The sequence below is a fragment of the Pseudophryne corroboree genome, chromosome 7, assembly GCF_028390025.1.
Source record: "Pseudophryne corroboree isolate aPseCor3 chromosome 7, aPseCor3.hap2, whole genome shotgun sequence".
NCBI lineage: Eukaryota > Metazoa > Chordata > Amphibia > Anura > Myobatrachidae > Pseudophryne > Pseudophryne corroboree.
In genome coordinates this window covers 239798361-239824877 of record NC_086450.1, presented here as the reverse complement: position 1 = coordinate 239824877, position 26517 = coordinate 239798361, and the positions used below count along the sequence as shown (strand labels likewise).

The following is a 26517-nucleotide window of genomic DNA, read 5'->3' as shown; positions in this document are numbered from 1 at the left end:
TGACTGGGGGTATATCTACTGGGGGCATAACTACTGACTTGGGGCATATCTACTGGGGCATAACTACTGGGGGCAGGCTAATTTTTAAGTTGATAATTTTTGTATGGCCCCCCAAGGATTTTATAAATATCCAAATAGCCCTTGGTAGAAAAAAGGTTCCCCACCCCTGCTCTAGGACGTAAGAGAAAGGGCAGTAGCTTCACATCAAACTGCACTTTGCTTGTATTCAAAATGCACCAGTCATCTACATACATTTTTATGAAACACTAATTCCTTATGAAATCATAGGCCGCAGTCTCGTGAATATTCAGCTTACAGATATGGGCTGTACGGGCCACCATAGCCTGTAAAAGCAGCAGTATTCAATATGTAGCCCTCTACCTTCTCTGGAACTACACTTCCCAGCATCCCCAAAAACTGTTTTAAGCATGCCCTTATAGCAAAACTGTGGCAGGACATGCTAGGATGTGAAGTTCCCCAGCAAATGGAGGGCTGAATGTTGAATACCCCTACTGTAAAGTTTCCCAGTACCAGAAAGAGCCTTGATTACTAGGTTTCTACCTGGTTAAAATGTCTGCAGTTAGTGTCTTGCAGAGGAGTGAAGAGGATATAAAACTTAAAATATGACAACGATCATCTTGTAAATAAAATTAATGCTGCACAGCATTCTACGTATCAAACTGGTACTGGAACTCAACATGTGAGAAATGATGCATAAGCAGCATGTTACTGTATTTATGTGGATATATGCAACACCAACATCTGCAGATATTTACAGCATTGTGCTCCATATCTTTTTCAGACATCTGAACACCACCTATATTCTGCTATACTATGGACCAGAAAACAAAATATCTGCATATTCAAGTGTGATGAATAGGAGGAACAGATGAGATGCAGTATTCTACAATCAGCATGATGTATGAATCATTAGCGATCCAAGCCCTGGAAAGTCATTTGCCACCAACTGTGCAAATCAGGATTGTCATGGAAATTCAATGAAATGAAGTCTGACCTCAAGTGTAGTCTTAAAACCAATAAAACAAAATACAACAAAAGACAGAAAATGACCCTCTAGGCATAGGACAGAAAGAACTCCCTGCAGGGCGATTTAATAAAACCAGCTCTATGTTTAGAGACGTTCCTGCATTGATCAAATTCCTTTCCAGATACTTGCATTAATGTAGCAGGTAGCTTGAAATTTGTCGAATAAAACATCTATACAGTAGTATGAAGTTATACTGTACAAATACAAGTTACCGAAAAATGTATATTTAAAGGCTTTTATATTGAAGGCTTCAGATGTTTCACTGTAATTGTAAGCTGATAAAATACATTGAAATTACCTAGATACATACATGTAGATATCTGAAATAAGTGTCCACAGATGCTCTTACCTGTGGTGAGTGGAAGGTGAGTAATGTTACTTAAAAAGGTCAATGTGAACCACGTAGCAGCAAGTGCAGCTCCTGCAAAGAGCAATACCAGAATAGGCTTCAGAATCCCCCGGATAGAATCTGCAAACCTGGAGGGAAGGACACAATGGAAACGGTCAGACTGATGCCTTTACTTAGAAATACTGTTCAGACTGCCTAAATAAGTAACGGGTCATTCCACAACAAGTCAACACAGGTTTCAAACTGACCGTTTCAGACTGTACTGAAATTTGGTATAATAAATGCTGCATTTATTATAGAGAAACCCCTAATCTTAGGCTGATATGCACACTGGTTTTGTCGTTCTATGCATTTAAAGATGCACATTTTTTTTTTTTTATAAATTGCACTTGCAGCTCACCTAATTGAGCTACAGTTGTGAATTGTCTTATTTTAAATCTCTTTTGAAGGGTTTTCAAGATATATAACACAGCAATACAGGTTTCCATAAAAATTAAAACATTTTCAAAATAAACATTTTAATTTTCTCAAAAACAAATGTGTAATTTTTTTTAATTTTAATTTTTTTTAAAAATCCCTCATGAAAATTGTATTTAAAAATCAACAAAACAGTATTTTTCAGTTCACTACGTTAGGAGGAATGCACGTTCCTCTGCAGGTGTGCTTGGGATCAACATTCCACAGACAGCGCCTGCTCCCAAATTCACCGCAAGCGCACAAACGTACAGTAAGTGGAAAATTTCTCCATGTGGAAAACACTTCAATTGTGTTTAATAGGGACAGGACAGTTTTGCATGGTCTCTCCTGCCAACGGATTACCTCCTCCCACTCCGACCTACAAGATTTTGCACGTGCTGCTCCCCATCTCCGGAATTCTCTACCTCTCCCCATCCGACTCTCCACCTCTTTACAAAACTTCAAAACGGGCTCTCAAGATCCACTTCTTCACCAAATCCAGCCAACTCTCCTCCTAACCCTCTTGTCTATGCTCACTGTCTACCCCTTCTGTGTCACCCCGGTCTGTCAGCCCTTCAACCTTTTAGATTTTTTTTTTTTCAAATCACAAATTTGTATTGAAAAGATATGATCAACAACAACAAATAAAGAGAAGAGATACAATTGAGATGCAGAAAACATAGGTACAACTTGATGTAAACTGGAACCTAAATGAGAACAGCATTTTGTACATTAAATTACCTAGGCTAGAGAGTCATACACTCTAAATGTTCTGCGAAAAAAAAAAAAAAAAAAGTACAGAAAAAGTACATCCCTAGGGGCCAACCAGTGAAACCCCCCGGGAGAACGTGAAACAAATAAATAAAAGCAGATAAAGAAAAGAGAGAGTGGGATTGAGGAAAGGAAGCGAAAAGGGGAAGGGAAAGAGGTAAAGACAAGAAGAGAAATTAAAGGACAGAAAAGAGTAAAGCAGGGAGTGGGTCGCGGGGGGGGGGGGGGGGGGGAACAAACAAACAATTGAGAGGCCTGGAAGAGCCAGTTGAAATTTAGCATAGCAGGGCCACCAAATGCCGTGAAATTTGTCCACGGTGTTGTTCCATCAGGGAAGAAAGGTGCTCCATCTTTGCTACAAACCAGATACGGCTCACAAGTTCATGATGGGTGGCGGGTGGATTGTTTCCACAACCTAGCAACTTGGAGCTTAGCTGCACAGGCTATATGGAGAGCCAATTTGTTTTCATACTTAGATAGCTGACAGGCTGGGGCACATAAGAGGAGCGTCTTGGGGGGTGGATGGAAGGGGTAGCAATCTTAGGGCAACTCTACCAAATATGAAAATAAGAGTCTATTTGACCACAACGGCACCAACATAATTTTGACGTGTTGGGATATATTTGGTGTAAGCGTTCTGGGACGAGATACCAGCGTGTGTAGATTTTACAGGAGTTCTCCTTGATGTAGACGCTGACAGAACATTTAGTACTATTCAATCATATAGAGTCCCAAGCGTCGCCATCAAGGGAAGGGTTCCGGTATGAATGGTCTACAATGTTATGGTCGACAGTCATTAGGTCGACCACTATTGGTCGACATTGACATGGTCGACATGGACGACACATGAAAAGGTCGACATGAGTTTTTTAACTTTTTTTGGTGTAGTTTTTTGCGTAAAGTGACTGGGAACCCCAATTAGTGTGCACCGCGTCCCCTCGCATGGCTCGCTTCGCTCGCCATGCTTCGGGCATGGTGCCTTCGCACCGCTACCGCTTCGCTCGGCACAGATTACCGTTCCAATCGTAGTCCACGTGGATCGTAAAGTATGTAAAAGTTCCCCAAAAGAAAAAAAAGTTAAAAAACGCATGTCGATCTTTTCATGTGTCGACCTTTCATGTGTCGACCATGTCAATGTCGACCAATAGTGGTCGACCTAATGACTGTCGACCATAACATGGTCGACCATGTGAACGGATACCCAAGGGCAGTCCCCAAGTCAGACACCCAACCTTGTTGGGATCATGAAGGACAAACAGAGTGTCCAACTTCCTGTGACGAGAAGTTCTCTTCACATATATTTTCAAAGCCCTCAAAACATCCAAGGACTTTGAGGCAATTGAGGAGTCAGTAGCCACTGGCACCACAGTAGGTTGGTTGATATGAAAAGCAGACATAACCTTTGGAAGAAATTGCTGACGCGTTCTGAGCTCAGCTCTGTCTTCATGGAAAATCAAGTAGGGGCTCTTGCATGACAATGCCCCCAATTCTGACACAAGTCTAGCAGATGCTAATGCCAACAGTGTGACCGTCTTCCAAGTAAGAAACTTGACGTCCACCTCCTGTAAAGGCTCAAACCAATCCGATTGCAGGAACTGCTGCACCACATTAGGATCCCAAGGTGCCGTAGGAGGCACAAAGCGTGATTGGATGTGCAGAACCCCTGTCAAGAATGTCTGAACCTCAGGGAGAGCAGCCAATTGTTTCTAGAAGAAAATAGACAAGGCCGAAATCTGGACTTTTATGGCGCCTAAGCGTAGGCTCACATCCACACCTGCTTGTAGAAAAAGGAGAAACCGTCCTAGTTGAAACTCCACCATAGGAAACTTCTTAGATTCACACCAAGACACATACTTTTTCCAAATCCTAAGGTAATGTTTAGACGTTACTCCCTTCCTAGCTTGAATCAGGGTAGGAATGACCTCACTCGGGATACCTTTACGAGCTAAGATATGGCGTTCAACCGCCATGCCGTCAAACGTAGCCACGGTAAGTCTTGATAAGCGAATGGCCCCAGCAGGAGCAGATCCTCCCGAAGAGGTAAAGGCCGTGGATCTTCCAACAGAAGATTTAGTAGATCCGCGTACCAAGACCTAGTAGGCCAGTCCGGAGCAATGAGGATTGCCAGAACCTTTGTTCTTCTCACGAGCTGAAGAACCTTTGGTATCAGAGGAAGTGGAGGGAACACATACACTGACTTGAACACCCACGGTGTTACCAGTGCATCCACCACCACTGCCTGTGGGTCTCTTGACCTAGAACAGTATCTCCGTAGCTTCTTGTTGAGGCGGGAGGCCATCATGTCTATGTGAGGAACCCCCCACCAACCGGTTACCTCCTCGAACACCTCCGAATGGAGACGCCACTCCCTGGATGGAGATCGTATCTGCTGAGGAAGTCTGCTTCCCAGTTGTCTACGCCTGGAATGAAGATTGCCGACATCACCACCGCGTGCCTTTCTGCCCAGATGAGGATTTTTGACAGCTCTGACATGGCAGCCCTGCTCTTCGTTCCACCTTGTCGGTTTATGTAGGCCACTGTGGTCACATTGTCCGACTGCAACTGAACAGCCCGATCCTGTAGAAGGTGTGCTGCTTGCCGAAGGGCATTGTACACAGCCCTGAGTTCCAGGAAGTTTATTGGGAGAAGTGATTCTTGATCCGACCATCGTCCCTGAAAGGTTTCCCCAAGAGCGACTGCTCCCCAACCTCTTAGACTTGCATCTGTGGTTAAAAGGATCCAGTCCTGAATTCCGAACCTTCTCCCTTCCAGAAGGTGCGGAAGTTGCAGCCACCAGAGGAGTGAAATCCTGGCTTTCGGAGACAGGCGTATCCTCTTGTGCATGTGTAGGTGAGAGCCCGACCACTGGTCCAAGAGGTCCAGCTAAAATGGTCGAGCATGAAACATGCCGTACTGCAGAGCCTCGTAGGCGGCAACCATCTTCCCCAGAAGGCGTATGCATTGATCAACCGATATCCGGGTAGGCTTCAGGACATCCTGGACCATTGTTTGAATCACCAATGCTTTCTCCACCGGGAGAAATACCCTCTGCACTTCCGTGTCGAGGATCATTCCCAGGAAAGACAGCCGCCTTGTCGGCTGCAGATGAGCATTGGAAGGTTCAGGATCCAACTGTGCTTCCTGAGCAGCTGTGTTGCGAGTGTGATGGACCGCAACAACCTCTCCCTGGACGATGCTTTGATCAGGAGATCATCCAGATATGGAATTATGTTCACCCCCTGTTTGCGGAGGAGAAGCATCATCTCCTCCATCACCTTGGTGAAGATCCTCTGTGCTGTGGAGAGGCCAAACGGCAGCGCCTGGAAATTATAGTGATCGTCCAACAGCACAAACCTGAGATATGCTGCATCCTTGATGTCCAGAGACAGTCAGTCCTCAGATGACAGCTCTCAGAGATTCCATCTTGAATTTGAGCTCCCTGAGATAAGGGTTCAAAGACTTTAAATTTAGAATAGGCAGTACCGAACCATCCGGTTTTGGTACCACAAAAAGGTTCGAATAATAACCCTTGTTCCACTGCTGAAGTGGGACCGGAACAATGACCCCAGCAGGGCTGGCAAGCCTGACATGAAGAAACGGTGAGGCGGGGGATCTTGAAACTCTAGTCTGTACCCTCTGGACACTATATCTAGGACCCAGGGGTCCAGACCTGACGACACCCAGACGTGGCTGAACTGCCAGAGTCTTGCCCCCACCTGACCCTCCTCCAGGCCTAGCTGTCCACCATCATGCGGAGGATTTAGGGGTAACAGAAGCGGGCTTCTGGGTCTGGGAACCTGCGGGAGAAGGTTTCTATCCTTTGGCACGACCACCTCTGAAGAAGGTGTTCGAAGGCTTGTTCTTTCTAGACCTCGCGGGCCGAAAGGACTGACGTGGCTGATAAAAAAAAAAAAAAAAAAAGACTTATTTGTAGCTGGTGCAGCTGAGGGGAGAAAAGGAGACTTACCTGCGGTAGCCGTGGCAATCCACGCATACAGCGCCTCCCCAAAGAGAGCATGACCTTTGTATGGTAGGCCCTCTACACACTTCCTGGATTCCGCTTCCACAGACCAGTTGCGCAGCCAGAGACCGCTGCGAGCCGAGACGGACATGGAGAAGATCCCCGCAGCCATGGAACCCAGGTCCTTTACTGAATCCACCAGGAACCCTGCAGAATCCTTAATATTACGTAAAAATAAATCAACGTCACTTTTATCCAGCGTAGTCGATTCCTCCTGCAGAGTGATTGACCACCTGGCAATAGCTTTAGCAATCCAAGCACAGGCTATAGTAAGCAGAAAAAAACAATCTGTGCGCAACAGGATCACACTTAGATATAAATTGTTTTATTAATAATCCAATATTGGATGTAGATAAGAAAAATAAAATATAATATATAATCTTTAGGAGTGACCACACAATATAATAAAACAATTATCACAAATAAATTTTATACCATCTAAAACTCATAAGTAAAACCCGCAGGCTATAGTAGGCCGCAAAATAGCCCCTGAAGCCGTGTAAGTGGATTTCAGTGTAGCATCCACCTTGCGATCTCCCGGAACCTTTAACGCGGTAGATCCCGGGACCGGTAAAACCACCTATTTGGACAGCCTGGAGACAGAGGCGTCGACTATTGGTGGGGACTCCCATTTCTTCCTATCTTCCTCTGGGAAGGGAAAAGCAACCAAGACTCTCTTGGGAATATGGAATTTCTTTTCCGGAGTTTCCCATGCCTATTCAAAGATAGCATTTTTTGGATGCCAGGAATGTGAGGGGGGGCTTCTTATCTGTAAAGAAGGCCTCCTCCACCTGATCCGGAGCTGTGTCTGAAACGTGTAAAACATCCCTAACAGCCTCAATCATCAACTGCACCCCCTTGGCAAGTGATGCTGTCCCCCTCAACACATCCCCGTCACCGTCTGCAGCGTCAGAGTCGTTGTCCGTGTCATCCTGCATAATTGCAAGTGCACGTTTGTGAGAATGCACCGCAGGGGACCCCGAGGAGGCAGTATCAGACCATACAACCATAGAGGACTGGAGGTCCTGAGTGGCATGCTCAGTCCTAGCAACTCTATCAGAAATCTGAGAAATAGTCCCCCTCAGAAAGACTAACCATTCTGGCTCTCTAGCTGGGATCTGTGCTAAAACAGTACAATCCTGATTACATGGAATGGAGTCTTCCTGGGAAGACAAATCCTCTGCAGCATATGAAACAGTGTCCCAAGACATGTTGTCACACGCCCACCAAACACCCCACAAACACAGGGTACTGGGCAGACAGAGTTTACCCCCCAAGAATGGCAGAGAGACACAGAGATTGGAGCCAAATCCACACACAGCGCTATATAGGTATAGGGAGACCCTAAACCCATGCTGACTGTGTCCCTTAATAGGTGTCACAGTCTTCACACAGCCTCCCCTCCCTTCTACAACCCCCTGGTACCGTACAGATAGCTGGAGTCGCTCTGGAGGGACCTGTGTATCCACTGGCAGTGAGCTGCAGGCAGGAAAATGGCGCTGAGCGCTGCTGTGTCCTCTCTGAGAAGCTCCGCCCCCTCAATGGCGCTGTCTTACCGCTCTTTGAAAGATTATACTGGCCGGAGGATTTTGTGCTGGCCTGGATCCACAGACCCCGACAGGCTTGTTGTGGTTAGTGTAGGGTCCGGAGCTGGCCCAGGGCACCCCTCCCAGCACCCCACTGCAGTACCGCTGAGCCTTCCAGGAGTGCGGTTAAGACCGTGCTCCGACCCTCTAGCCGCCCTCTTCACACAGTCCCCCGCATGCAAGGGGGGACAGTGACTCACTCACCACACTTCAGCTCCCTGAGGGGGTGGCGGCTGGCTGCTGGGGCGAGTGTTCTCCTGTGGTGCGGCGCGATCGGACCCCTCTGGAGCTCAATGTCCACTCAGCGGGGGCAGTGGCTCAAGACCCCTCAGGGCGGACACTGCTCCCCCACCTCAGTCCCTCGCTGCAGGAAGGCTGTCGCCAGCAGCCTCCCTGTAAAATAACAAACTCTGAAAAAAGAAAGAAAAAAAAACTTTTTTCTAAGAGAACTCCCCTAGCTGTGACCGGCTCCTCCGGGCACATTTTCTAAACCGAGTCTGGTAGGAGGGGCATAGAGGGAGGAGCCAGCCCACACTATTAAACTGTTAAAGTGCCAATGGCTCCTGGTGGACCCGTCTATACCCCATGGTACTAATATCAGCATCCTCTAGGACAGAGCTAGCCAAACCAGTCCTCGAGATCTACCAACAGTTCACATTTTCCAGACCACCTAGCTAGTGCACAGGTGTAGTCATTACTAATTAAGATGTGCTGCATTCATTCCTAACTGACCATTCTACAGATCTCCAGGAGACCTGGAAAACATGAACTGTTGGTAGATCTCGAGTACCGGTTTGGCCAGCCCTGCTCTAGGACGTAAGAGAAATGAAGATTTTAGGGGAAAAAAAAAATCAGACTTGCTCTGGAAGTGCGTAAAAAAATTATAGTGATTTCTATAAAAATCACTGCATCCCATTTTCAGTCTCGCAACTGAACAACAAATCAGGTTGCAGGTTTTTTTGTATTTCCAATCCGTAATTGGATTTCCCCCTATAAGTTTACAGTGATGAGAAGCCACCTCCATAACAACTAAATGCTGCGATTGCATCCTCTTGCTAACAGATTGGAGAATACTTATAAGACCATTACCCATGATAAGATGAAAGACGTTCACCGCAATGCTCAAGCTCCTTACACTCACTACGTACACGTTAAGAGACACCTTATAGATAGGACAGAGCACGCAGCCTCTGATTTGATCCACGAATCCACCGGGATTCAATACCTACTCGCGATAGATATCACCCGTACCGCCAGAGGAGTTATAAATTTTAGGTATATTAATGCGCTAGCGAACCTGATAGACAATATCACCGAGATGTATGATGACACCTTCAGGTATACTGGGAGGGAGTTGCAAGCTTACAAAACGGAACTGATCCAGCACAGGATGGTTCTCAATTACATCACAGCGGTGACAGGCGGGTATTGTGTCACCCTAGCAACTCAGTATGGTGTGAAGTGCTGTACGTATATCACAAACAGCACCGATGACCCAACCGAGGTCATAGATCAAAAGATGGACGATATCTTGCAATTGAAGTGGGAGTTCCGAAGGAGACACAACCTTACCCTTACTGCTGTGAGTAATGAACTGACCGGCTGGGTTTCATGGTTGAACCCACGCAATTGGTTCTCAGGTTTAGGAGAATGGGCTCAAAATGTTTTCGTGAATGTAGAAAAATTTCTCGTGTGTATCCTGGGAGTTGTCATAATGATTGGTGTGATATTTAGATGTGTTCGGATTTTAATGCATTGCAAGCGCAGTACCAGAGTGATGAGTTTGAGGAGCGAGGGCATTGTTACAACAACTGGTTTAATTTATGACCCATCAATCGAGACAATGTTGTGATAAGACGTGATTCCACGGTCCGTTTCTTTCACCCGTTTCTCCTTTGTTTTTCTCCAAGGTAAAAAGACATCCACTCGGAAGAAGACTTTGATGAACAGTTCTACAGACCTTTGATGAACATTTTCACAGACTTTGCGAGACACTTTAGAGACTTTAAAAGACTTCGTATGGACACTTGAAAAACTTTGCTTATCACCCACAGCAAAGATACACCTATCCGGACAAGACTTCAACAGACGCCCAAGGACAATTACGCACATTATCATATGAATGTATTTGTGACATATGTTTCTTATCTTCATCTCTACGATCTTCAGGTAGTGACACACATAGTCGACAGGTGATATAGGTACATATATTAGCACTCACATATTTTCCCTCTCCATGTATCATCAACTAATGTGCACCCCATTTGTTGGAACAAGAAGCCGAAAAGAGCTCGGTAGTGTTTGTTAGCCCACTTACAGACCCTTAATACGGGATAAGAAGGATTTAATGTATACTTCGCAATACCTCGAAGCTTATCTAGAACATGTACGGCACGATGATACATGACCCCTCAGACATGAATTTCATACATACATGCTTTTACTATCCCTCTAGGTCATACATTTCCCACCTTCTCCTCTCCTCCCTCCACCCAAACATTTATAGGTATTTCCTTGTATTATATATTTTTCCGCTTAATTGTTTGGGTAGTGGCAATTATTGTTGACTGCCAAAGGGTGGACTGTCAAAGTCGAAAAATATCATGATGCATACCCCTTGTACTAACCCCTCATGCACATGCACGCTGCTCGTGCACCTGGTCCCCCGTGCGTGCACATATCCGCAATTTGCATAGGAGTCGCTCCAGCGATCCTGTACGTGATACGCAGTTTGCGTAGGAGTCGCTCCGGCGACCCTGCACGTGGTATGGGTATTTACGGTAGAGTTTGTGAGCGTGTAGCGTGTTATTAGAACATTGCATATCTAACCCAAATAATGCATTTGTACCCATAGTTCCCCTAGACCATGTCAGCGAGTAATGTTAGTTTAAACAGTTCCTGGACAAAGAGATTCCTCTTTGCATGATAGGAAGGGTCAGATAATGGTTGAAAGGTGATGTCTAGTATCCAGCTGTAGGGTATTTTGAGAGTAACATTCCGGTGTTAGTTAGGCGAAGCTTGCATGTTCCTGCGTATAGTTATATGCAAAAGTAGAATATGAACATTGACTGTGTTTACTGTGTATTGTGTATGTGGGGGGGGGGGGGGGGGGGGAATCCAGAGGATACCACCCACTAGAGCAGTTGGGGAAAGACACAGCCCACCTTTTCAAATCCACCTATGACCTTTGCTGTAATGTAGAGACATATCCCTGTGTCCAATGAACAAAGGGATTACAGTGACCATTGTATTGTTTTGGATGAAGTGAATAAATAGAGCTTGCAGCAGGCTTGGACACACAAGACTCTGAAGGCTTTCTCCCTGATAGCTGAGGACTGAATTCAGGTTGCGCCTGCGAAACATTCTCACGTATGTATATTCTTTGTAGCCATTATTCTCCATTATTCTGTTTAGATTTACTTGTTAGTTTGTAGTGTATGACTTGTATTGTTTTACCTTTTATTAGAATCAATCCACGGAGGCCTTAGAACCCTGTGGTTTCAAATACAAACGGTGTTGTGTTTCCTCTTTCCTGCCTGGGCTTTTAAAGTAGTTTAACCTGTTTAAAGTGTATAAGCATTGTTAAGGTGTATGCACTGCGGATACTTTGTATCACCAGCGCTACTTAAGGTTTAAAGGTATTAACATCGTTGCAGTGCTTTGCTGTTAAGGTTTAAAGTATAAGCATATCATTACATTGTTTCATTAATAAAGTTTACAGTATTTCAATCAGTGTGCGTACGTGCCGCGTGTACGTTGTACCCACGGCACGGCGTCTGATACACTAAGTGCGAATCAAATACATTACTCAGTACGCAAATAGCGTACTTAGTCCGTAGTGTGTGTAATAAGTCTAGCGGCCATAGCGGCTCCACGGTAACAGTGTATAGCTTTATGTTTTAAGATAATAATTGACATTATCAATTGCTAGATTCATTTAGATCTGTGTGAAATCGGATACATTTGTTGCTATATAGTTAAAACTAAAATATAAGTGTTTAAGGAAGTAAATATAAAGTACAACACGCAGGTCTGGCCCGGTCGTTAAAGGTTACACATAACAAGCGTGGGTTGTGCTTGTGAGCAATTATAGTTAGCATTGCTCACATTTATAGAGGTTGTAGGATTTGTTTATTGCGGACGCACGGTTTTGTACACGTGTCTCGGACAAAGTACAGGACTGTGCACGCAGCGGAAAAGACACGTACGGTCGCGTGTTTACGCAAAGTACGTAATAGTGCGGGCGCTAAGTACAAATTACACCATAGTGTCGTTTCGTTAAAAGGTGGGACAGTAGCCATGCTACAATAGCACAAAACTACCCGGTTTCTAAAGCAGATTAGTATAAAACTTTTGTTTAAACTGTATTGCCTCTGGGGGTAAAGCGGACAATCAGAACGAGTGAAAATTTTCTGTACAGAAAAACAAAGCATATGTGAATGAGTGAAAGCAGGAGTGAGTGAGTTGAACCCCGTGGAATTCGTGGTACACCAAGTAAATGGAGGCTTGGCGGCGTGAGGCGGCTGACTCACGTTAGTATAGATTGAAATACGCAAATCGTGAGGAGATTTGCAAAGTAGCGTAATAGGGAATTGTGCATTGTGTAGTATTGAAGTAAAAAGGGTTTTTTGTTACGCTCCGGCTGAGGGTTGCAGTTTGTACATCGACTCGTGGTCGTACGGCAGATAGGTAACAAGTACTTATACGCTGTGCGATTTTACCGCGCGTTTATGGGTGCGATATATAGCGCAACTTGATACCCCTTTACAAGCTTTTGCGTAAAATCGCGGTATCATTAGCGCTGTGTAGAGCATATGCAAGCGTGATTTGTGTATAAAAAGTGCATAGGGAGTTTTCGCTGGTCTCTCTCAGGAAAATCTCCAGCGGTGGATATTTGCTGGAAAGGGTAAGTCACTCCTAACACTTCCAGTAAATATAAACCAATTAGGTCGACCTCACTGGGTACGCGGTGGTCACTATTGGAGTGAGTCGTGGTACTCAGCGGAGAAGGAGTGGGTGAAAACGCTCTAAGAACTAGAACTAGAGCGCTCTAAGAACTAGACACTATCCGTGTCGTGCATTGGGGATTGCGTAAAAGGAAAAAGTACGCGATGGGATCCAATTGCACAAGCGGTGGATGTATGGTAGCCAGGGTTCAGGTTGAAGAGCCGCGGCCCAAGGGGTCAGCGAGGTTTGTTATGTGTGGAAAATATGGTCCACACACTGAAGACTTTGTCTGAATGGGTACGCATGACTGACAAAGATAGGGTACCATTCCCTAGGGTGGGCAGCTTTGAACCAGAGGTATTGCAGAACCTAAGGATAAGGATATGTCTGATAAAATCCAGAAAATAAAGGATTAGACACACAGATTGTTCAAATTTATGGCAGCAAGAGGGGGATGTGCAAAGGGAATTAGCTCGCGAAGCAGGTTCCAAACCTAGCGGGAAAACAATGGTGACCGCACCACCACCACCATATATTGTGGGGAAGAAAGTGGCAACAAGCAATGGTGCATTAGTACAGGATAGGAATGTGATTGATAAATGTACTAACGCTAACCCTTGCCAGCTGTATCCCGTTTTAAATTTTCCCCAGGATTGTGAGCAGGAAGATGAGCCCAGCACGATATCGGCACTCTCTCTAGCAGCCACCATACAAGACACCCAGGTGGGCATGGCCCAACCACCAAGAGTTGTAGCAAGGCCCCCTAGAGGAGGGATTAGTGAGGTTGTGTCAACAGGTAAGTACGGTACCATACACTATGCAGAAACAATAGCCCCTCACATTAGAGAGTCAAACCAGAATGACATAATTGAATTAAATCCGGTCAGGGTGATTACTGTTACCAACGGAGAACTGACAATCAAGGAGTAACTCCCATCAGGAACATTGCCATGCATTGTCCTTGGTCCCGAGCAGAGTTAAGGTCAATTATGTCAGAATTTCCCGATCCCAGAAAAGATCTAGTCGGATGCCAGAGGTTCATTAAAGAGTTAGGTAAAGCCCATGAGCCCACAAATAAAGATTGGCGAGCAGTGCTACGAGTGTGTTTACCCTCAAATATTGACACCACGAAATTCATAGCAGACAGTAAGTTAGATGCAGAAGTACCCCTCACTGATGAATACAATCAGAACGTAAAGCGAATCAATCTGCAACTAGGAGTGTATTTCCCTACTGTTGTCAAATGGAATAAAATTTTCTCCATAAGACAAAAGGAAGGTGAAATGGCATCCGAATATTTCCATCGAGCACTGCAGGAAATGGCTAGATACACTGGGATCGAGGACATTAAAGATAATGCACATCATAGGGAGGTAGCTGTTTCTGTATTAATGGACGGGTTAAAGGAGGCACTGAGAACAAGAGTACAGACCTAACTGGAGAGGTATCTCGGTGGCTGCATTGAGAGAGTCCGCTATCGAGCACAACCGGAACATCAGTAAGCACAGGGAGTCTCAGGGGTATAAGCTGATGACAGTAAGTATACATGCTCTTACAACAAAACCACATCAGCCAAAACCCCATATCCCTGATGGTAAGCCACGTGTAGTAATATGTTATAATTGTCAGAAGGTAGGACATTACTCGAAGGAATGTAGGAATAAAGGTACACATAACGTATACCGACCCCCTAGACCAGGATACGAACCACACTACAATCCACGTAATTGGGATCAGGGACCACCTAGGAGAAATTACGAACCACATGCAGGGGAAGCAAGGAGGTACCCACCAAAGAGACATTGGCAGACCTCCGAAAATTCTCAGTTACCCCCCTCACATACTGTAGCTGCCAATGCGCTGCGGGAGGGTACCAATACACAATAGGGGTTGGGCCACACCTGTAGTCTGCATCCAGTGAAGTTGATTGCTAGCCTTGGTAGTGAACCTGAGGTCACGGTTGATGTAGCTGGTGTACCATTACCATTTCTTGTAGATACAGGGGCGGCCAAGTCAGTGTTGAATATCACATCAGGTATAAAGACCACAGGAAAAATGATTTCGGCAATGGGAGTAACAGGAACGGTGCAACAATACCCTTTGAGTAGACCTGCAGAGATTACGATAGGGCCCTTACAAACCAAACATTCTTTTCTGCTGGCTGCATCGGCTCAGACTAATCTACTTGGCAAAGACTTATTGTGTAAAATGCGGTGTGTCATATATTGTACTTCTGAGGGTGTCTTCTTGGAAATACCTGAGAACCACGCTCAAGAAGTGCAAGATATATTAGACACCCCTCAAAGGCTAATGTCACATTCTACTGTTACAGACAAGTGTCCATCAAAGGTAGAGGACATGATCTCACAAATACCGGGTTCCCTTTGGACCAAAGATGGACTAGACACTGAATTGATGGCGAATGTAGCTCCAGCAGTAGTACAAGTAAAAGATGGTAGGATAGCTCCAAAAATCCCTCAGTATCCTCTGAAGCCAGAGGTAGAGTTAGGAGTGTACCCCGTCATAGAGCGGCTGCTACAGCAGGGCATCCTAGTCAGGACGTCCAGCACCGCCAATAGTCCCATCTTCCCTGTGAAAAAGAGTGGGGGGAGGGGTTACAGGCTAGTGCAGTATCTAAGGGGGATAAACAAGATAGTTGAGAGCCAATTCCCCGTAGTGCCAAATCCAGTTGTCATCCTCATGCAAATTCCCTCTACCGCAAAATTCTTCACCGTCATTGACCTCTGATCTGCTTTCTTTTCTGTCCCTCTTCACCCTGACAGCCAGTACCTTTTTGCCTTTACATACAAGGGAGTACAGTACACCTGGACTCGTCTCCCCCAAGGTTTCATTGACAGCCCAAGTATTTTCTCCCAGGCCTTGCATGACTGTTTACAATCCTTTCAACCTGAGAGTGGATCAGTACTAATACAGTATGTTGATGACTTACTGTTGTGTTCTGACTCACTCGAATCGTCCTTGAAAGACACGAAACAGCTTCTGTTTCATCTTTCCCAAACGGGACACAAGGTTTCAAAGGATAAGTTGCAGTTGTGCCGGACCAGGGTCAAATATTTGGGACATTGCTTGACTCAACGACTTAGACACCTCACTGCTGATAGAATACAGGCGATTCGAGACATGACTCTGCCACAAACTCAGCAACAGATCCGCACTTTCCATGGAATGTGTGGGTACTGTCGAAACTGGATTCCAGGGTTCTCTATACTGGCTTTACCTTTGCAAGAAATGGTCTCTTTGAACAAACCAGAACGGATCTCTCATACAGATGAGTCCGAACTGGCGTTTGAGAGACTCAAACAGTGTCTATCACAGGCACCTGCATTAGGTATGCCAGATTATGAGAAGCCCTTTGAATTGTACGGTACAGAAAGTGCTGGGTGCACGGCAGGGGTCTTAACTCAGAGACATGGTGATGCCAGCAGACCGGTAGCTTACTACAGTGCACAGTTGGATACGGTAGCACGGTCTCTCCCAACTTGCTTGTGAAGTGTTGCAGCGAAAGCTTTGCTGGTAAGTAAAAGCGAAGACGTAGTATTAGGACATGACCTGACCATTCATACACCTCAAGCAGTATCTGCCTTACTGAACTCAGCCCAAACCAGACATGTCTCATCTGCTCGGTTTACAAAGTGGGAATTATCACTGATGGCCCCGGTAAACATCACCATTAAGAGATGCAGCTCACTAAATACTGCAACGTACTTGCCAAGTGTGCCTGGACAGGCACAAAGGGTGGAGGATGAGAATGTGGGTGAAGGAGGATTTAGTGCAGACACTGATACGCATGATTGTATGGAATACCTGAATCAGACTTTCACAGCGAGACCTGACATCAGTGACAACCCACTGGAAGGAGTAGACGTTACCTTCTACACCGACGGTAGTTTCCACAGACAGACAGAATAGGGAGATTTGTGCACTGGATATGCAGTAGTAGATGACGAAGGTATCATAGAAGCTGAACACCTGGGCCCACCGCACTCAGCACAAGTTGCTGAGTTGGTCGCCCTAACCAGAGCGTGTGAATTGGCCAAGGGTAAGACAGCTAATATATACACAGATTCTAGGTACGCCTTTGGAGTGGTGCATGATTTTGGGGCCCTATGGTGCCTCAGAAATTTCATGACGGCAGCTGGCACACCTGTAGCGCATGCATCCCACATCAAAAGGCTTTTGACAGCAATACAGGAACCAGACAGAGTGGCTGTTATCAAGTGCAAAGCACACACTTACAACCAAGACCCAATTTCACTTGGTAACAGCCGAGCAGACGAAGCTGCTAAATCAGCAGCAAGCACCCCCATACAAAAGGAACATCACATCACTGATGACATTTAACACAATCACCACACAACAATAAATCGAAATGCAAAATTTGTGTTCCCTACGGGAAAAGGCAGTCTGGAGGGCAAAGGGGTATGGCCAGGAGTCCTCAGGACTGTGGACAGGTGGACACGGTAAGCCGTGGCCCCCAGAGCATATCTTCCAAGTCTAGCTGAGGCGGCACACGGTCTGACTCATCTGGGCAAAGAGGGTATGTGCAAATTGGTAAGAGCATACTGGTGTGCGCCAGGATTCTCTTCTCATGCAGGTAAGAGAGCAATGACATGTTTTACTTGCTTGAGGAAGAATATTGGAAAGACAATACCAACAGAGCCATCCCATATCCCTCCGACAGACGGATCTTTTCAGGTAATACAAATCGATTTCATACAGTTACCACCCTGTAGGAATTTGAAATATGTGTTCGTTTGTATCGAAAAGTATCGTCAGGGTATTGTGCTCATATCATCCAGCCCGATACTCGTACTGAGCAGATGGGAGAACTAGGGATTGCTTTCTTTACTTGGAAAATTTGTAATATGGTGATGTTATATTTTGTCCCCTATGTTCTCCCAGATGATGCCTATTTCATATGTGGGAGGAAGGCGTACAAGTGGCTTGCCCCGAGCTCAGAGGGATTGTGTTATACTGGAGAGTACTACCAGAGGTCATGACCATAACCCATGATAAAAATAAGATTTTACTCACCGGTAAATCTATTTCTCGTAGTCCGTAGTGGATGCTGGGAACTCCGAAAGGACCATGGGGAATAGCGGCTCCGCAGGAGACTGGGCACAACTAAAGACCGCTTTTAGGTCACCTGGTGTGCACTGGCTCCTCCCACTATGACCCTCCTCCAAGCCTCAGTTAGGACACTGTGCCCGGACGAGCTGACATAATAAGGAAGGATTTTGAATCCCGGGTAAGACTCTTACCAGCCACACCAATCACACCGTATAACTCGTGATACCATACCCAGTTTAACAGTATGAAAACAACTGAGCCTCTCAACAGATGGCTCAACAATAACCCTTTAGTTAACAATAACTATGTACAAGTATTGCAGACAATCCGCACTTGGGACGGGCGCCCAGCATCCACTACGGACTACGAGAAATAGATTTACCGGTGAGTAAAATCTTATTTTCTCTGACGTCCTAGTGGATGCTGGGAACTCCGAAAGGACCATGGGGATTATACCAAAGCTCCCAAACGGGCGGGAGAGTGCGGATGACTCTGCAGCACCGAATGAGAGAACTCCAGGTCCTCCTCAGCCAGGGTATCAAATTTGTAGAATTTTGCAAACGTGTTTGCCCCTGACCAAGTAGCAGCTCGGCAAAGTTGTAAAGCCGAGACCCCTCGGGCAGCCGCCCAAGATGAGCCCACCTTCCTTGTGGAATGGGCTTTTACTGATTTAGGATGCGGCAGTCCAGCCGCAGAATGCGCCAGCTGAATTGTGCTACAAATCCAGCGAGCAATAGTCTGCTTAGAAGCAGGAGCACCCAGCTTGTTGGGTGCATACAGGATAAATAGCAAGTCAGTTTTCCTGACTCTAGCCGTCCTGGAAACATAAATTTTCAAGGCCCTGACTACGTCCAGCAACTTGGAATCCTCCAAGTCCCTATTAGCCGCAGGCACCACAATAGGTTGGTTCAAGTGAAAAGCTGATACCACCTTAGGGAGAAACTGGGGACGAGTCCTCAATTCTGCCCTATCCATATGGAAAATCAGATAAGGGCTTTTACATGATAAAGCCGCCAATTCTGACACACGCTTGGCTGAAGCCAAGGCCAATAACATGACCACTTTCCACGTGAGATATTTTAGATCCACGGTTTTAAGTGGCTCAAACCAATGTGATTTTAAGAAACTCAACACCACATTGAGATCCCAAGGTGCCACTGGAGGCACAAAAGGGGCTGAATATGCAGCACTCCCTTAACAAACGTCTTCTGGAAGAAAATCGACAGAGCCGAGATCTGTACCTTAATGGAGCCTAATTTTAGGCCCATAGTCACTCCTGCTTGTAGGAAATGCAGAAATCGACCCAGTTGAAATTCCTCTGTTGGGGCCTTTTTGGCCTCACACCAAGCAACATACATCCGCCATATGCGGTGATAATGCTTTGCAGTTACATCTTTCCTGGCTTTAATCAGCGTAGGAATGACTTCCTCCGGAATGCCCTTTTCCTTCAGGATCCGGCGTTCAACCGCCATGCCGTCAAACGCAGTCGCGGTAAGTCTTGGAACAGACAGGGCCCCTGCTGCAGCAGGTCCTGTCTGAGCGGCAGAGGCCATGGGTCCTCTGAGATCATCTCTTGAAGTTCCGGGTACCACGCTCGTCTTGGCCAATCCGGAACCACGAGTATTGTTCTTACTCCTCGTTTTCTTATTATTCTCAGTACCTTGGTATGAGAGGCAGAGGAGGGAACACATAAACTGACTGGTACACCCACGGTGTCACTAGAGCGTCCACAGCCATCGCCTGAGGGTCCCTTGACCTGGCGCAATATCTCTCTAGTTTTTTGTTTAGGCGGGACGCCATCATGTCCACCTGTGGCCTTTCCCAACAGTTTACCAACAGTTGGAAGACTTCTGGATGAAGTCCCCACTCTCCCGGGTGTAGGTCGTGTCCGCTGAGGAAGTCAGCTTCCCAGTTGTCCACTCCCGGAATGAACACTGCTGACAGTGCTAAGACGTGATTTTCCGCCCATCGGAGAATCCTTGTGGCTTCTGCCATCGCCATCCTGCTTCTTATGCCGCCCTGTCGGTTTACATGGGCGACTGCCGTGATGTTGTCTGATTGGATCAGTACCGGCTGGTTTTGAAGCAGAGGCCTTGCCAGACTTAGGGCATTGTAAATGGCCCTCAGTTCCAGAATATTTATGTGTAGGGACGACTCCTGACTTGACCAAAGTCCTTGGAAATTTCTTCCCTGTGTGACTGCCCCCCAGCCTCGAAGGCTGGCATCCGTGGTTACCAGGACCCAGTCCTGTATGCCGAATCTGCGGCCCTCTTGAAGATGAGCACTCTGCAGCCACCACAGTAGAGATACCCTGGTCCTTGGAGACAGGGTTATCAGCCGATGCATCTGAAGATGCGATCCCGACCACTTGTCCAAGAGGTCCCACTGAAAGGTTCTTGCATGGAACCTGCCGAATGGAATTTTGCTTCGTAAGAAGCTACCATTTTTCCCAGGACTCGTGTGCAGTGATGCACCGATACCTGTTTTGGTTTCAGGAGGTTTCTGACTAGAGATGACAGCTCCTTGGCTTTCTCCTGCGGGAGAAACACTTTTTTCTGTTCTGTGTCCAGAACCATCCCCAGGAACAGTAGGCGTGTGGTAGGAACCAGCTGTGACTTTGGAATGTATAGAATCCATCCGTGCTGTTGTAGCACTTCCCGAGATAGTGCTACTCCGACCAACTGCTCCTTGGACCTCGCCTTTATAAGGAGATCGTCCAAGTACGGGATAATTAAAACTTCCTTTCTCGAAGGAGTATAATAATTTCTGCCATTACCTTGGTAAAGACCCTCGGTGCCGTGGACAGTCCAAACGGCAGTGTTTGGAATTGGTAATGGCAATCCTGTACCACAAATCTGAGGTACTCCTGGTGAGGATGGTAAATGGGGACATGTAGGTAAGCCTCCTTGATGTCCAGGGATACCAAGTAATCCCCCCTCCTCCAGGCTTGCAATAATCGCCCTGAGCGTTCCATCTTGAACTTGAATTTTTTTATGTATGTGTTCAAGGATTTCAAATTTAAAATGGGTCTCACCGAACCGTCCGGTTTCGGTACCACAAACAGTGTGGAATAGTAACCCCGTCCTTGTTGAAGTAGGGGCACCTTGACTATCACCTGCTGGGAATACAGCTTGTGAATTGCCTCTAGCACAGTCTCCCTGCCTGAGGGAGTTGTCGGCAAGGCAGATTTGAGGAAACGGCGGGGGGGAGACGCCTCGAAATCCAGCTTGTACCTCTGAAATACTACTTGAAGGATCTAGGGATCCACCTGTGAGCGAGCCCACTGATCGCTGAAATTTTTGAGGCGGCCCCCCACCGTACCTGGCTACGCCTGTGGAGCCCCCCCGTCATGCGGTGGACTCAAAGGAAGCGGAGGAAGAATTTTGATTCTGGGAACTGGCTGACTGGTGCAGCTTTTTCCCTCTTCCCTCGTTTTACACGCTTGCATTTCTGAAGCCGAAAGGACTGTACCTGATAATACAGTGCTTTCTGAGGCTGTGAGGAAACCTGAGGTAAAAATTTTTTTCTTCCCAGCTGTTGCTGTGGATACGAGGTCCCAGAGACCATCCCCAAACAATTCCTCACCCTTATAAGGCTCTATGTGCCTTTTAAAGTCAGCATCACCTGTCCAGTGTCGGGTCTCTAATAACCTCCTGACCGAATGGACATTGCATTAATTCTGGATGCCAGCCGGCAAAATATCCCTCTGTGCATCCCTCATATATAAGATGACGTCTTATGTTCGCAAACTAGTATCCCTGTTTGACAGGGTTACAGACCACGCTGCAGCAGCACTATCTGCAGGTCTCAGTCTAGTACCTGAGTGTGTAAATACAGACTTCAGGATAGCCTCCTGCTTTTTATCAGCAGGTACCTTCAAAGTGGCCGTATCCTAAGACGGCAGTGCCACCTTTTTTGACAAACGTGTGAGCGCCTTATCCACCCTAGGGGATATCTCCCAGCGTAACTTATCCTCTGGCGGGAAAGGGTACGCCATCAGTAACTTTTTAGAAATTACCAGTTTCTTATCGGGGGAACCCACGCTTTTTCACACTTCATTCACTCATTTGATGGGGGAACAAAACACTGCCTGCTTTTTCTCCCCAAACATAAAACCCTTTTTTAGTGGTACTTGGGTTAATGTCAGAAATGTGTAACACATTTTTTATTGCCGGGATCATGTAACGGATGTTCCTAGTGGATTGTGTATATGTCTCAACCTCGTCGACACTGGAGTCAGACTCCGTGTCGACATCTGTGTCTGCCATCTGAGGGAGCGGGCGTTTTTGAGCCCCTGATGGCCTTTGAGACGACTGGGCAGGCGCGGGCTGAGAAGCCGGCTGTCCCATAGCTGTTACGTCATCCAGCCTTTTATGTAAGGAGTTGACACTGTCGGTTTATACCTTCCACCTATCCATCCACTCTGGTGTCGGCCCCCAGGGGGCGACATCACATTTATCGGCATCTGCTCTGCCATCACATAAGCCTCCTCATCAAACGTGTCGACACAGCCGTACCGACACACCGCACACACACAGGGAATGCTCTGACTGAGGACAGGACCCCACACAGCCCTTTGGGGAGACAGAGAGAGAGAGTATGCCAGCACACACCAGAGCGCTATATAATTTAGGGATCAACACTATATTGAGTGAATTTTTCCCAATAGCTGCTTGTATATACAATATTGCGCCTAAATTTAGTTGCCCCCCCCCCCCCCCCTCTCTTTTTAACCCTTTGAGCCTGAAAACTACAGGGGAGAGCCTGGGGAGCTGTCTTCCAGTTGCACTGTGAAGAGAAAATGGCGCCAGTGTGCTGAGAGAGATAGCTCCGCCCCTTTTTCGCGGACTTTTCTCCCGCTTTTTTATGGATTCTGGCAGGGGTATTTATCACATATATAGCCTCTGGGGCTATATACTGTGATATATATGCCAGCCAAGGTGTTTTTATTGCTGCTCAGGGCGCCCCCCCCAGCGCCCTGCACCCTCAGTGACCGGAGTGTGAAGTGTGCATGAGGAGCAATGGCGCACAGCTGCAGTGCTGTGCGCTACCTTGGTGAAGACTGATGTCTTCTGCCGCCGATTTTCCGGACCTCTTCTTGCTTCTGGCTCTGTAAGGGGGACGGCGGCGCAGCTCCGGGACCGAACACCAAGGCCAGTTCCATGCGGTCGATCCCTCTGGAGCTAATGGTGTCCAGTAGCCTAAGAAGCCCAAGCTAGCTGCAAGCAGGTAGGTTCGCTTCTTCTCCCCTTAGTCCCTCGCTGCAGTGAGCCTGTTGCCAGCAGGTCTCACTGTAAAATAAAAAACCTAATTATATACTTTCTTTCTAGAAGCTCAGGAGAGCCCCTAGTGTGCATCCAACCACGGCCGGGCACAAAATCTAACTGAGGCTTGGAGGAGGGTCATAGTGGGAGGAGCCAGTGCACACCAGGTGACCTTTCTTTAGTTGTGCCCAGTCTCCTGCGGAGCCGCTATTCCCCATGGTCCTTTCGGAGTTCCCAGCATCCACTAGGACGTCAGAGAAATGAAAGACGTTCACCGCAGTGCTCAGGCTCCTTATACTCATACTCACTATGAACACATCATCAAGAGACACCTCATAGATAGGGAAGAGCACGCAGCCTCTGATTTGATCCACGAATCCACCGGGATTCAGTTCCTTCTCGCATTAGACATTACCCGTACTGCCAGAGGAACTATAAATTATAGGTATATCCATGCGCTAGCGAACTTGATAGATAATATCACTGAGATGTATGATGACACCTTCAGGTACACAGGAAGGGAGTTACAAGCCTACAAGGAGGAACTGATTCAGCACAGGCTGGTCCTTAATAATGTCACAGCCGTAACAGGTGGGTACTGTGTTACTCTGGCAACTCAATATGGTGTGAAGTGCTGTACATATATTACAAACAGCACTGACGACCCAACGGAGATCATCGATCAAAAGATGGACGATATCTTGCAGTTGAAGTGGGAGTTCAGGAGGAAGCACAACCTTACCTTAGCGACTGTGAGTAATGAACTGACCGGCTGGGTCTCATGGTTGAACCCACGCAAATGGTTCTCAGGTTTAGGAGAGTGGGCTCAAAATGTCATTATGAGTGTGGGGAAGTTTCTCCTTTGTATCCTGGGAGTCATCATAATTATTGGTTTGATATTTAGGTGTGTTCAAATTCTAACGCGGCGCAAGCACGGCACAAATTTGATGAGTCTAAGGAGCGAGGGCGCTGTTATAGCAGCAGATTTAATTTACGACCCATCCATAGAGACAGTGTTATGATAAGGATTGCAAATGAATTTCATGGCATGTTTCTTTCACCCGTTTTTCTTTGTCTCCCCCTCTGCCCAGATGCATCCAACCGGAAAAGACGTCAGCCCTACCCAAAATGTTTATGTGAATGTATTTTTATATATGTGTCTTATCTTCATCTCTGCAAACCTCCAGCTAATGGCACACATAGTCGACAGGTGATATCCACATATACTAGCACTCACATATGTTCCCCCTTCATGTATCATCAACTAAATGTGCACCCTATTTGTTGGAACAAGAAGCCGAAAAGAGCTCGGTAGTGTTTGTTGGCCCATTTACAGACCCTTAATACGGGATGAGAAGGATTTAATGTATACTTCGCAATAACTCGAAGCTTACTTAGAACATCTACGGCACGATGATACATGCCCCTCAGACATGGATTCATACATACATGCTTTGACTATCCCACTAGGTCATACATTTCCCACCTACAACTCTCCCCTGACCATCCAAGCTTCTGTAGATATTGTATAGATATTTTTCCTGTTTATTGATTAGGTAGTGGCAGTTATTGGCGACTGCCAAAGGGTGGACTGTCGAAGTCGAAAAATATTGCAGTACACACATTACGTACAAACTACACACAGATGGCCTCTGTGCGTGTACTTGTTCTGCCATGCGCGCGCATATTCACAATTTGCATATGGTCGGTCCTGCGCATTAGCGCGTGGTATGAGTATTTATAGTAGAGTTTGTGAACGCATGGAAAAGCCATCAAAACACATTATATATATAATCCAAATAGTGCACAATGTACACAGTCTCCCTGCACCACCCCAGCAAGTTACAACAGTTTAAATGGTATCAGAACAAAGGGATTCACCTTTACAGGATAGGAGGGGACAGAACAAGGTTATAAGGTGGTGTTTGGCATCCAGCTGTAGGGTATTTTAAGGGCAATATTCCGGTGTTGGTTTGCAGAAGATAGCATCGTTCCTGCGAATAGTTATGCACAGGAGCAGAATATAAATATAAACTGTATTTACTGTACATTTAGTATGCGGCGGAAACCCAGAGGAGACCACCCACAAGTGCATCTGGAACAGAGATCGCCCACCTATTCAAACCAACCTATGGCCTCTCCTGTACTGTAAATGACCATCCCTGTGTCCAATGGACAAAGAGATTACAGTATCCATTGTGTTAAGTTTTGGAAGATTGCATAAATGAGCCAGCTGCATGCCTGGTCAGAAACAGACTCTAAAGTTTATCTACCCAGATGACTGAGGACCAGACTGGGAAGCGCAGGCAAAAACCAAACACGTATGTACCATTGACTGTAGCCATTATTCTATTGTATTGTATTGCTTTGTTATTGTAAACCCCCTTTCAGTAACAACATGTTGTGGTGTCGGAACCCGGCATTTTAAATACAAACTGGTGTCGTGTTTTCCTTTCCCTGCTAAGGTTATAAGTGTATTACTATCATAAGTATAGCTGTTAAGGGCGCACGGAGTATCTTTGGGTGTGTACGCACTGAGTGTACTTTGTTCAGCCAGCGCGGCGTTTGTACGCAAAGTACGTACACGGTACGGGGCTCTGTACGCTAATGGTATAATAAGTACGCAGGTTGAGGATTAAGTACAGCGGCCGTAGCGGCTCCATTTAAAGTGTATGAAATGTCTTATTAAAGTGTTGCTTTTAGTCCTGTATGTAAATCAGCATTTACATAGCCAATCTGTAATGTTTGTCCACCACATAAAACTACGTAAATGTTGGATTATTCCAAATTAATAAAGCTACATATCTTCGGCATGGACATCAGAAGCCCAGCATCGAATTGTTGCCAGGCTTCCGATAGCAAATACAGCAGTGCTATGGTTTTACTGTGCACAGATGCATTCTGAGCATCGCGCGTCTGCATATTCGCCATGCTACGGACACCACTACCAGCTGTACAGAGTAGTAGTCATCGTAAAGCGAATA

The 26517-nt window shown here is 46.3% G+C and overlaps 1 protein-coding gene across 2 annotated transcripts in view; it reads right to left on the bottom strand.

Annotated features, from left to right (window-relative positions):
• Positions 1–26517, bottom strand: part of SLC49A4 (solute carrier family 49 member 4) — a 267167-nt gene that overhangs the window by 31510 nt on the left and 209140 nt on the right. For both annotated transcript variants that reach the window (XM_063934048.1, XM_063934049.1), the window contains exon 7: positions 1398–1525. In XM_063934048.1, coding sequence (XP_063790118.1) covers positions 1398–1525 — 128 coding nt within the window. The remainder of the gene's footprint in view (positions 1–1397; positions 1526–26517) is intronic.